Source organism: Alexandromys fortis, unplaced genomic scaffold (genome assembly GCF_014885135.2).
Source record: "Alexandromys fortis isolate MF-2015 unplaced genomic scaffold, M_Fortis_MF-2015_v1.1 scaffold_115, whole genome shotgun sequence".
In the NCBI taxonomy this organism is placed as follows: domain Eukaryota; kingdom Metazoa; phylum Chordata; class Mammalia; order Rodentia; family Cricetidae; genus Alexandromys; species Alexandromys fortis.
In genome coordinates, this window is record NW_026067989.1 from 2746706 (window position 1) to 2759420 (window position 12715).

At 45.9% G+C, this 12715-nt stretch overlaps 1 protein-coding gene across 1 annotated transcript in view; it reads left to right on the plus strand.

Moving 5' to 3' along the window:
* The window catches only part of Slc24a3 (solute carrier family 24 member 3), a 453633-nt gene that overhangs the window by 397300 nt on the left and 43618 nt on the right, over positions 1 to 12715 (plus strand). The window contains 1 exon segment of the mRNA XM_050159552.1: positions 6883 to 6908. Within this exon segment, the coding sequence (XP_050015509.1) occupies positions 6883 to 6908 (26 nt within the window).

Here is a 12715-nt window from a genome sequence, read left to right on the forward strand (position 1 = left end):
CCAGAGACAGGCAGTGACTCGGCATTAGTTGCCATAACAAAATACTTGAAACAATTATAAATAGAAAGGTTTGTTTAGCTCATGGACCCAGAAGTCCCAGTTCAAATTCAAGTAACCCTGTTGCTTTGAACCCATTGTAACAGGTGTTTGTGGAAGAACAAAGTGACAACCTTACAAGCCAAAACAAGAAAGAAAACGGAAGACAGAGATCCCACTGTCACCTTCAAGGGCGTGACCCAGTGGCCTAAAGACCTTACATTTGGTTCCTCTCCACAATGATTTTACTAACCTTCCGATAGTGCCAACCTAAGCACCAAGCTTTTAACACATGACCCCAAGGAGACATGAACTTTCCTGGCTGAACTCAGAACTTTCTGTCCCTTATTGTCTCATGAAGTAGCCATGGTAGCCATAGGGGCTTGTGCAGCTACTGAATACTCGAAGTGCAACTAGCAAGAACAAATGACTGAATTTTATTTTTAAGTTGCATTGTACAGCCATGTTGGCAGAGGTTTCTGTCCCACCTGGTCCCACAGCCCTTCAGCCCCAAAGAAACACACAGAGGTCTACATTAATTATAAACTGGTTGACCTATTAGCTCAAGCTTCTTATAACTCTTATAACTTATATTAGCCCATAATTCTTGTCGGTGTTAGCCACATGGCTTGGTATCTTTCATCAGCAAGGCATTCTCATCTTGCTTACTCTGTGTCTGTGTGACGACTGCAGACTGAATCTTTCCTCTTCCCAGAATTCTCCTGTTCTCCTTGCCCCACCTCTACTTCCTGCCTGTTCGCCCCACCTATACTTCCTGCCTGGCTACTGGCCAATCAGCATTTTACTAAACAAGTACAAGAAGCAAATCTTTACAGGGTAAAATCATTGTCCTACAGCAGAACCATAGATAGCTAGTAACTACTTCATTAGATGGTGCGGTTCTAATGAGCCAACTGTCCTGTAGAAACTATGAACTTTCCTACAGTTACCTATGTCTTTTAGGCTAACAGAGAAGGTGTCTAAGATGGTTCAGCAATAACATGCCAGTGTAGCTCCAGCTATACAGTACAGCTGTGTAGAATCCAGATTTCCTTCCAATAAAATCTGCCTCTGAGAATCTGAAATAGTCCTTATTCTGAGAACATGTTGTTGGAAAAAATAGCTTTACCTTACATACCCTAGAGTTCATGAAGGTAACTGTTTTAGTTACTTTTTTTTTTTGCTGTGATTTTAAAAACTGACAAAAAAAGCAGTATGGGGCAGAGGCGCTCATTTGGCTCATGATTTCAGGTTTCAGTCTATCACTGGGGGAAAGTTAAGGTAGGAGCTTTAAACCACAAGTCACATCATATCCATAGGCAAGAGCAGAGAGAAATGAATACACATATGATCACATGTTTGTTTGTGCTCAGCTCCATTCCTCTACCCTGACACAGTTCAAAACTTGCCACTCACACTGGGCTGGGTTTTCCCACAGCAGTTTACTTAAGACAATCCCCACAGACATGCCTACACGCCAACCCAATGTAGACAATCCTTCATCAAGATTCATCCCAGGTGATTCCAAGTTGTGTCAAGTTGACAAGGCTATCCATCACAGCAGATAATCTTAAATACTCTAGAAATTGTTTTGCCCAGTTCCTCTGGTGGTAGATAAACAATCTTGACAGTCACGGTGAGCATTGTCTACCTTCCAGGTGGCCTTCTCTCTAGCCAGTCCCCTCTCCCTCTCAATCCCATGCTCTACTGGGAATTAACTGATTTTCTCTTGATTTCCTTGCACCAACTGGACTGTCATTTCATTTCAGCTCTCCTTCTGGCCAAGGAGGAAGAATGATGATAGCTAGAAGCTTCCCAGGAGAATGATTGTGACAGAAATTTAAAGTCCTGAAATAAATTGACTGTGGTCACACAGAAACTAACTGACTTTACAGTCAGTGGTGGGTGTATGGAAGGAACTATATGGTGCTGGGAATCCCAGGAGGCTGGGGTCATCTTTGCATTTGCTCACTCGACAGGGAGGGGTGTATTCAGCTGTTCTGGAGAAGGCAGCTTGCTAATAAGAGCCACTGAGTATTTACAGTGAAAATTAGAGGTGGAGTTTTTCCCATCCTGGAAGCGGCTTCCAAATCACCACACAGAGATTTATGTTAATTGCAAATGCTCAAGAAATAGCTCAGGCTTATTACAAACTAACTCTTACAACTTAATCCATTTCTATTAACCTATGTGCTGCCATGAGGCTCATGGCTTTTACCTCTATCCCATTTTATGTGTTCAACTCATTCTTCATCCAGCTGGAAAGCCTTCTGACTCCTCCCTTCCTCATCCCATCATTCTCAGTTTGACTTTCCTACCTAACTTTATCCTGTTCAGCTATTGGCCAGTCAGCTTTTTATTAAACCAATCGTAGCAGCATATAGTCACACAGTCTACAGCAGGATTATTCCACAGCAGAAGATGGCTTTACATTTTTAGTTTGTGCTTGCGTTTGTTTTTGTGCTGCCCAGCTACCAGTCCTTTACCAACCCTTGTCTTTTATATACATCATTTATCTTCCCAACCATTGCTTCCTGGAGATGATCAGCACTTCTCAAACTCTTAATTTCTTATCCTCCTTCCTGCAGCCACTAATGTCATTCATGTCTTCCTACATGCCCCGTTATCTTTAAAGCTTAAGCCGTAGCAGGGCATAGCTTTTCAGTATGTCCCACCCGCCCCGCCCCCTTAGCTAAGCCACTTGTACTGCTAGCTCCTAGACCCGCAGAAACGAGTGCTGTTGTATGAGAAGTGTCTATGGGAGAGGCTAGCCTGATTTGATAGTTAGGAAAGGGAGATCTTCAAGTTTCAGCCTCTTGAAAGAAAAGGATGCTCTTGATTTTCTCCTGACATTTTCACTGCTTAGGATGCTCACAATGCCAATGATCATAATATAGATTATGAAATTGCAGCAATGCGGCCATTCCCGTTTTGTGGTTGTAGCTTATAGTATTCAAACTCTGGGACTGGTTAGTGGTGCTGAGGCAGCTCGCTCTCTTCTCCTGGTTACACCCAAGCCCCTCCTATCTTGTCTTTGCCATGTTGTCCGTCTTAAAGGAGCTGTTCCCTTGGCAGTTCCCTGGATTGCTCTGGCACCCGGGGATCCACCTGGCTGAAGTCAGCCTGACTTTTCAGAGAGGGCACCAGGATTGACAAGCCTGTTTCCATGGTACCCAGCCACTTCCCCGAAGCCTAGAGGAAATGAGTGCTTTTGTCAAATTCATTTCTGGTTGTTCACATTTAGCCCAGCTGCAGAATATGTGGGAACCCGAGAGGAGACAAGTGTAACTTCGGGTGAGCCATGATGTGTAAGGTCAGAGGCCAGGACCTCGGGGGAGCGCTTGCTCAGCAAATCTGAGGCCAAGCTCCTGAGTACCAGTGACTCTCAGCACTGTGAGCTCTCTCAGTTCCTGGCCTCAAACACATACAGCAGAGAATATCCAAGGCTTGCTTTCTTTTGGGAAGCGGTTGAGTTACTTCTAAATGCCACAGAAGGAGAGTGCTTAGTTGCAACTCACCAGCAGATTCTGGTCTGGCACCGATGACTTACTTGCCGCTCACCCGAGTCGTGAATGTCAAGCAGGAAGCTCTTCCCCTTTGCCTCACGCAGCTATAGGCTGGTGTGGGCGCTGCAGTGGACTGCCGGACGCGTGGTACTTCTGCTCATTCACACGGGTTCACCAAAGCCTTGAAAATGGGCTTGAGCTACTTCATTTTAACTTTGCTGCCTACACCATGGCAGAGGGCTGGGTTGTGAGCGCCACCTAGTGGTACCAGAGCGGAACTAATCATGAAACCCATTTTTCCCACAGCCTCCTCTGTCATTTTAACTTTCAACACAGAATGATCCTAGGCCTCCGTCAGGATAGCCCCATGGTTCTTTCCAAAAGAACATTCGCCATCCATTTGATTTCCTCATTCGAGTCTTCCAGGAAGGGATGACCAGGCTACACAGCCTCCCCCAAGCACCAGCCCTGACTTCCGCTGATAGATCTTCTCGCTGCTCTGGACAATCCTCTTAGAGTACAGGGATAAACTGCACCATGGTTTTGCAGCAGCCACAGGGCAGCCGAGTCCCCTGGCTTTGTTCTCCTGAGCAACCGATGCAGCAGTTGTTACCCCTGAGAAACAGGGTGTCCCCGGAGCCACATAAAAGGAAAACTATCGGGTATTTTGAATGTTTCCAGATCACTAGAATACTATCTAGAATTCCAGATATCTAGAATGCTAGAACTTGCAGGAAGATAACATCCATTTCTCTTTCTGTGTCTGACTCCTCCCAACCCCCCCACATCACACACCACCACAGCAGTCCTGTGGGCTCATATGCTCGGCCTCTGGCTAGCAATTCAGCTGATCACACCATGGTTTGCGCACTGTTTCTCAGCTCTTTGAGGCTCCCTGTAAACTCTACACCCCCCTCCCAGTTTGCGACTATATTAGTTACTTTTCGCTATGACAAAATGCATGGCAGGAGCAACTTAAAGGAGAAGTCTATAGTTTCAGAAGAGGGTGCAGGCCAGCATGGCAGAAGGGGAACACGAAGGGACACACTCCTGTCTGTGGCAGAGGGAGTCTGAGGTGGCTTCTCACACCTGGTGGATCAGGAGGCAGAGAGCTTGGGCCAGAAGCAGCACAAGCAGACGTTACCTGCAAGGCCAATAGCTCACTTCTGCTGGGCCAGGCTACCGTGCCAAAGGCTCTGTACCCCCTCTAGCTCCAGCTGGGGACCCGCTGTTCAAGAATGCACATCTGTGGGCTGTGGGAGAAGTTTCACGTTCAAGGCACAGCGAGGATCTTTGTACAATGAAGCCCATTAGTATTTTTTCTCTACGTAATCAATAGTTAAAGGCGTACCAACCCACAGCTGTTCCTGAAACGTTCATAAAGGATGCCTGTGTCTCTGTACCAAGACCCGTCAACTCCCCGTGACTGCCTTTGCAGGATCTATGCCCCCATCTGTGGAGAACCTCTTACAGAATACAAGATCCCTGCGAGCCGCATCCATATCGCGCCTTCGCCTGCCTTCTCTGATGGGAGAGAATTCAATTGTCCTGGTTTAATAAACTCTCCTGGAGTCTCATATTCTCTTGAGTAACTCTGAAGTAATTGTTTCTTCCCCATTGCTAAGACTAATATTGAATTAAGTACTTAATAAAAAATTTTCCATCTTAAATAATTGGTTCTTTTCCATTATTTCGTGATAACAATTTGTTAAAGCTAGCAATTATGTCAAGCAACCGTGAGTCTTTCCAGGGGGTGGGTTCCGTACCACCCAGTCTGCATTGTGGGATTGTTTGCTTGATTCCTCCAGTCCTTTCCCCATGCTGGCTTGGCGTTCTCATCCAGATGTCAACTTGTTGAACTTGAAGGCAGAGACAGAGTAACAAAACAACAAAGCAACTTTCTTTCTTTCTTTCTTTCTTTCTTTCTTTTTCTCTCTCTCTCTCTCTCTCTCTCTCTCTCTCTCTTTCTTTCTTTCTTTCTTTCTTTCTAACAGCTTGTTAAAAAGAACCAGTTACAAATAAGCATGACCCCTAGATCCTGGTCCTTCTCCTTAGACCTTTACCATGGCAGGAAGAGCTCCTGTGAGCTGTGTGGGCTGTCCTTGAGGTGACTTTTGTGTCTCAGCGCAACTGGAGATTATTGGACTCGCTGGGGACCAAGGCAATGCCCGCATTGCTAGCTACATTTATCATCTTGCTTAATGACATTCTGGCACTGGGTACCTAGGTTGCCCTGCAGCCTCTGTCTTAGAGGCTCCAGAGGCCTCTGCCTTCACGGGGAGTGCTACTCAAAGATCACCATCCTTATAGAAGCCATGAAAACATTTCTATGGCTTCCAGCATCCATGACAGGTACACCCTTTGTGGGTCCTATGAGTCGTGTAGGCAGATAAGTGTGTCATGAAAAGAGGTTCAAATAAGAGCCAGGCCCAGGTCCTGGAATCAATTCCACAATGGAATGAACAATCCCAGAAATTATTTCTGCTTTCTGAAATTTGGTTTCCAAATGTAAAGATTTTGCTAGTTTGCTTGTTATTTTGATTGTTGTTTAGTTTCCCCCAAATGGAAATTGATCTGAGATAGTGTTGGCTGGAAAGTCACTGTTTAAACCTTGTTATAGACGCTCTATTGGTCCCAACAGATGGGAATAAAATCTCGGTTTGTCACTGGTTTCCTTCACTGCTTCTGACCTTCCCTAGCCTCCTTCCTTGACAGGAGGCAGACCATGGCACAAGGCATGAGAAGCCAACAGTGCCCAGGGTGTGCAAACAGTTTGATGCCATTCACTTGTCTCAAGATTACTTTCTGTACGAGATGCTTAAGGTTGCTGTTCCCCCCACTTGTGGTTGTGATAGAAGAGATCCCTTGGGAATAAGAGGAGACAGCTAGAAGGATACTGCTGGGTGTACGGAAGGTCAATTGCTTGCATCAATTCTGAGATGTGCAGAACTGTGACTCATGGTACCTAAAGGGTCAGAATTTGAAAGTGCCTGCCAAGTTTCTACCTCCCCTTGTAGACCTAAGTTCCATGATGGGTCTTGTTTTAGAAAGCAGAGTCATCTCTCCCAGTCCTTCTATCTGGGGACAGAAACTGAAGGGTGCCCTGGATCACCTCGCTTCTCCTTCCCACCCTCACCCACCCCCAATCTTCACACAATTCTCCGTCCACTACCAATAGACAAAGACTATAGAAAGAGTTTGCCCACAGGTACCTGGCGTTCCAGCCCAATCATGAATGTCGCCGGGCCAGCAGCAAGCACCGGCAGCCCATCATCTTAAAACACTATTACGTGCACATGTGTGCACACATCTCTAACTGACTTTCTTTTTTTCCCCACAGTTCATTTATGATGAAAAAGTTTCTTGGTAAGTACAGTTTTGTTCCTTCTAGTTGTACCTTTTTATGACACAGAGCCAAATGCATTGTAGGCTGGAGATGAGGTTTAGAACAAGAACAGGGCAGCAAGATGGCTCAGCCGGTAAAGGTACTTGCTGCCACTGCCAACAGCCTGGGTTTAATATCGGGAAAGCCAAGTGACTGAAGGAGAGAACTGACTTACACATATTGTCCTCTGACCTCCACACTGACACCTAGCGTGCACACGTGCATGTGCACACACACACACACACACACACACACACAAATACGTAAATAATTCTAATCTATAAAAGGAAAGAAATGTCATGACAACTTGGAATAGCAAGGATTCCTTAGGACCCGCCCATTCTTCCTCAACAAAGACATCAAGTTACCTTCTACTCAGCTTTTCCCTTGGGCTGCTGGGCTGATGGGGTTCATATCTTCATATCTCTATGTCTTTATTGTGAAGGTTGGATGCGGTCAGTTTTCTGTGTTCTTCTATAGTCAGCCATAGCTGGACCCTAGTTGTCATTTGACTAATCTTTTTATATCCTTGTCAATCAGATTTCCATTATCACAGCAAAGTACATAGACCATCAACTTATAAAGAGAAAACGTTCATTTTTACTCCCAGTTTGAAGGGTTCCAGCCCATGTTCATGGTAAAAGGGCATGCCCGGAAAAAAAACAATTACCCATGACCACAAAGCAAGGGAAGGAGGGGTCCCACTGTTTTCTTCCAGGACACACCCAAGGACCTCTCACTGGGCCCCTACTCTATCAGTTCCCAACAGCATCACGCTGGGAATCAACTCCTTAGCACTCTGGCCATTAGGAGAACATTCCAGATCTGAGCTCTAGGTAGCAGGAGGTAAACCAAGTTCAGTGTTCCAAACTTCAGTGACACCTTAGGAGTCAGGATCCAAGCACGACACGGACGGTTATCCCATTAAAGTGCTGCTAAGACTCTAAAAGGCAATGCGTGGTTCTGAGTCTGTGGTGATTTAGATAGAGGATGCTGTTCAATTAAATATACAGAGGGATATCTGCATTTTGACCAACTGTTCAAACCCCATTCTCAAAATGAGTTCTGAGCAAGTCCAGTGTGTTTGAAATGGAAATCGAAATTAGGTGTCCTATGCATTCTTGTTACAGTTCTCCCCCAAATATTTGATCTGCATAAGTAGAAGAAAATGAAAAACTTCTTAGAAATAGGAGGGACTCTGAGGCTAGAAACTTCCACAGCATTACCTTGTGTTAGGAGTGAGTGAGCTAGAAAGAGACAGAGAATTCCTGTGGCTTCACTTACAGCAAAACATTCTCAACTTTGCTCTAACCCTTGGTTGGGGGCTCTGCCTCTATCTGAGAATAGCTCTCCGGCTTCCAGAACTTGAGGGTGCCAAGGGCCTACCTCAGTGATGGGAACTGTCAGAGGGTAGTTATGCCAGCATGAGGAGATAGGTTGTTGACTCTCTCTAAGACCTATCTCTCCTTTCCTTAAAAAACAGCTTGGGAAATGTTTGAAAACCCAATAATTAAAAATGCAGATTATAATATAATACATATACTCTATTTTTTAAAAGACCCATGCTCTCCATACTTAGTCACAAAAAAAGTAAGAAGTCTTTTTAAGTAATAGTGATCAAAAGCCTGAAGGGGATCAAAATGGCTAGAGCACCCCAGGTCCCAGGTCTGCTAAGGGTGCTGTTCCAGAGGGCAGTACAACAGGGTCACCGCTCCAGGAAAGAGCCATCCCAGAGTAGGGAGCTGCCACCCCAGGGTGGCAAGCTGCCACCTCAGGGTGGGGGAGCTGCCACTCCAGAGTGAGGAGCTGCCATCCCAGGGTGAGGAGCTGCCATCCCAGGGTAGGGGAGCTGCCACCCCAGGGTGAGGGAGCCCTCACTTGTGCTCTCAAAGCGTCTTATCGCTGCATGAGAACCATGGCAGAGAGAGACGAATGCAGATGTCCTGATAAGCGAGCTTTGGCTGGCCCCCTCACAGAGCCCTTTAAGATACCTAACACGTCTTAGTGGCATAGTTAATTCCCCCTTCATTCCAAAGGTGTCTCAGTCACGGTTCTGTCGCTGTGATGAAACACTATGACTAAGACAACTCTCGGAGGTTTAGTCCATTCTCATCATGGCGGGAGTCATGGTAGCACACAGGCAGACATGGTAGCTGAGGGTTCTACATCTGGATCTGCAGGCAGAAGGAAGAAAAAAGAGAGCCACTGGGCCTCATTTGGGCTTCAGAGTCTATCCCCAACCCCCCACCCATGACACACTTCCTCCAATAAGACCACACCTACTCCAACAAGGTCACACCTCCTAATCCCTCTCATGTAGTGACACTCTCCAATGACCAAGCATTCAAATATATGAGCCTGTGGGGGGGGGACATTCTTGGTCAAATCTAGTCTCAGTCTCTCTCTCTCTCCCTCTTTCCCCCTCTCCCTCTCTCTCTCTTTCCCTCTCTCTGTGGGGGGGGCGGGGGTAGGGGGAGGAAGGGAGGGAGATGTTAGGTAAACTTACACTCTGATAAAGCCTAAATCTTATCACAGGGGATTCTAGATTATGCGAAGAACAGGCCATATGTGCCTACAGTCTAAGCACCAGCAGGCCTGTACACACGGGGTCAGGAGTATGGAGTCAGGAGGACCACAGATGCATGAGTTACAAAGGGAATGGGGCTTGGTGCTAGCTAGCCCTGTGGGGGTGTCTTTGTTTCCAAAGATCTGAGCCACAGGCTCCCAGGGCCCAGAGTCCCATCATTCTCAGAGCGCTGGCCTGTTGTGTAACCACTGTTATTGCATGCATGGGCTGACAGAAAGAATTTCTCATATGAGTGAGGCCAAGAAATTAAAATCTGCACCACTGGCCCTTTGCTGCTCTGGGGCTTCCAGGGAAGGCAAAATACATTGATTGAATTTGAAGATGCTTTTTACTGTTTGCTTCCCCTGTCTTCCTACCTACTAAGCATTGATTTTTTTTCCCCCCTGGATGTGGGCAGGAGCTGATCTCTCTCTTTAAAACCAGACTCCGGAGTGTGCACAGCAAAAGCACAGCAGGGTTTCGGTGATATCTCACAAGCTGAGTTCCACCCTTGCTCCAGGATAGTCCAGCAGCCCCTAGAGAGGTTAAGACAGGTGATTAACTCACTTGAGATCTTCAGGAGGACCCTGATTGCAACTGTGTTGATTTTGAAACAAGAGGGCTCTTTAGAAAATAATGAATATTGCCAAATACAAATGCAGTGCCTTCTCAGGATTTGTGAAGAATTGGTTTCAGGACTGCTGAGGATATGAGAATCTATTGTTCCAGTTCATATGTAAAATGTCATGGTATTTACACACCTTCTTCTGCATGCTTTAAGACACCTCCAGATGCCCAATGCAATGCAGATGTTTAAATAGCAGGGTTGAAGTGTTCTCATGTATTACATAGTGCTACACTAGGTTATTCAGGGAATCGTCTTTATTTCATTTCCCGTTGCTGTAAAAAGAAAATACCCAGACCAAAGCAGCTTTCGGGAGAAGAGGGTTTATTTTAGCTTCCAGTCCCAGGACAGACTAGCGGGGAAGTCACAGCATCAGAATCCTAAGAGCATTGGTCACATTACACCTAGAGTTGGAAGCAGAGAACAATGGATAGTGAGTGCATTCTCGTGTGAAGCTCACTTTCTCCGTCCTTATGCAGTCCAGGATCTACTGACCAGGGAATGATGCCACCCACAGTGGGCATCTCTTCTCGTGAACTCAGATAATCCTCCTCACAGGCCAACCTAGACATCCTTCCTAGGTGATTCTAGATTGTGTCATGTTGATACTACAAGTGACCATGAGAGCAACTATATATGTTCAGTAAAGACAAATTTTTTTAAGAATATTTTCAACCTGCAGTTGCTTGAGTGACAGGGGTAGAACCTGCAGGCAAGCAGGACTAACTGTATACAAAAGCCAGATGTCCCTGCCACACCTGAATGAGATTCCTTCACCATTCTTGATGCCCATTGTGCCGGGTGCTTATGTTCACACAAGAAGTGGGAGCCAGCAATCAGTGAGAGGCTCTTGGTAGAAGATGATTCTAACAAACCAACCAACCATGGTTTATCTTAGATGCATCATGGATGTTTTCCCAGCCCTAATAGTACTAAAATGGCTCCTGTGGTTCCAGCCATCACATCTGTGTTCAAGACGAGAGGGGAGAATAAGAGGCTCCAATGCCTTTCTGAGACCCTTCCATCTTACATGTCCTTTGGTAAGATGATGGCCAGGACAGGACTAACAATTACAAATTTCAGACTCATTTCTCCTGACCCTGGGAACTGAAGATAGGACTTATCTTTCTTGAGGTCATTTGTTGCCTCAGTGTAGTAGTTTATTTCTGCACAAGGGATAAGGAATCGCTTTCTATTAGGTAATATTCCTAAAGACGCTTAAACCTGAAGACATGAGAGACCCCTCTGTTAGGTCACCCTGCAGGACAAGGCCTGTGGACCCATGGTAGCAGGTCAGCCAGGGCCAGAGTGTGTCAAGGAAATGTGTGTCAAGATTCCAGAGGCTGGAGAAGAAACCGAAGTATCCAGAGTGTTCTGGTTTCTTCCTCTGAGCTCCTGAAGTTGTGATGATGGGAAACAGAAGTAGTTCTAGGAAACTAACTGAGAATGCTTCGTACCCCACCTAGAGACCTGTCAGGAGCTAGATCCAGCACAGCATGGAGGTACTGATGGTTCTTACTGGTTGATGGGCAGGGAGTGGATGTGTTATCAGAGATCATTTGGAGATGCTCACAGCACTAAGGAAGGGTATGTGTAGAGGGAACCATGAAGACCCCTAGTGATCAGCTAGGCAAAGGAGCCAAAGGAATAGCGGGCAGCCACAGAAGCCTCAACAGCCCGTGTGTTAGGGAAGGCCTTAGCAAGCCCACAAAGGAAACCAGCAATGTAGACAGAAATCGGGCCTCTCCCCTTGTGATCCTGAAAAATGGTCAACAACCAGCTTAAGAAGGGCTTGTTTTGAGTTTTTTTGAAAAAAAAAAAAAAAAACTCAAAGAATGAGAACGATTGTAAGTAAAAATGTTTAGCAAGTATTGGATTTAAGCTGGGCATCATGATCAGTACCTGTATCCCAGCACTCTGGAGGCTGAGGTAGAAAGGTTACAAATCTGAGGGCAGTCTGGAATACCACATGAAAAAAAGAGGAAGAAAGAAAAGAGGAGGGGAGAGGAAGGAAGGGGAGGGGAGGGGAGAGAAGGGAAGAAGAAAGAGAACTGACTACTGAATTTGGTTCTTTTCCAATGATCTCACACTGTTTCTGTTACAATGCCCCTTTCTTTAGAATGACCTAAGCACGAAGTTCCTTTCACATGTATGCCTGCTAAGGAGTGGTGCAGTAGGGTAGAGTAGGGGGTCAGACTAAAGGCACCTTCCTGGAGACTGGAGCCAAGAACAGTGTGAAACTGGGACAGTTGGGATGCCCAAAGGCCTCCCATACCCCAAGTTCTTTCAACTTGGATAAAACCATATTAGTAAAATCATTCTTAGGGGGGCATGGAAGACCTCTGTGTGGAGTCAGGGTTTTCATGACTTCCTCCTCAGGCCTCCCCAATTCCCTTCTGTCCAAACTAAACATGCTCCCTCCTTCAGCTAGTTCAATCCTGTGGCTAAACAGGGGTCCAAAAACCATGTCCCCTGAGCTTTAGCTGGAAGTTACTAAATAAAGAATTTTGTTTAATTGCGATCCTAAGAGGTGAGGACATTCCTGTTGGCTCGGTTGTTTCCTTCCTTTCTCTTGGCTATCTCACCTCTTGTCCATA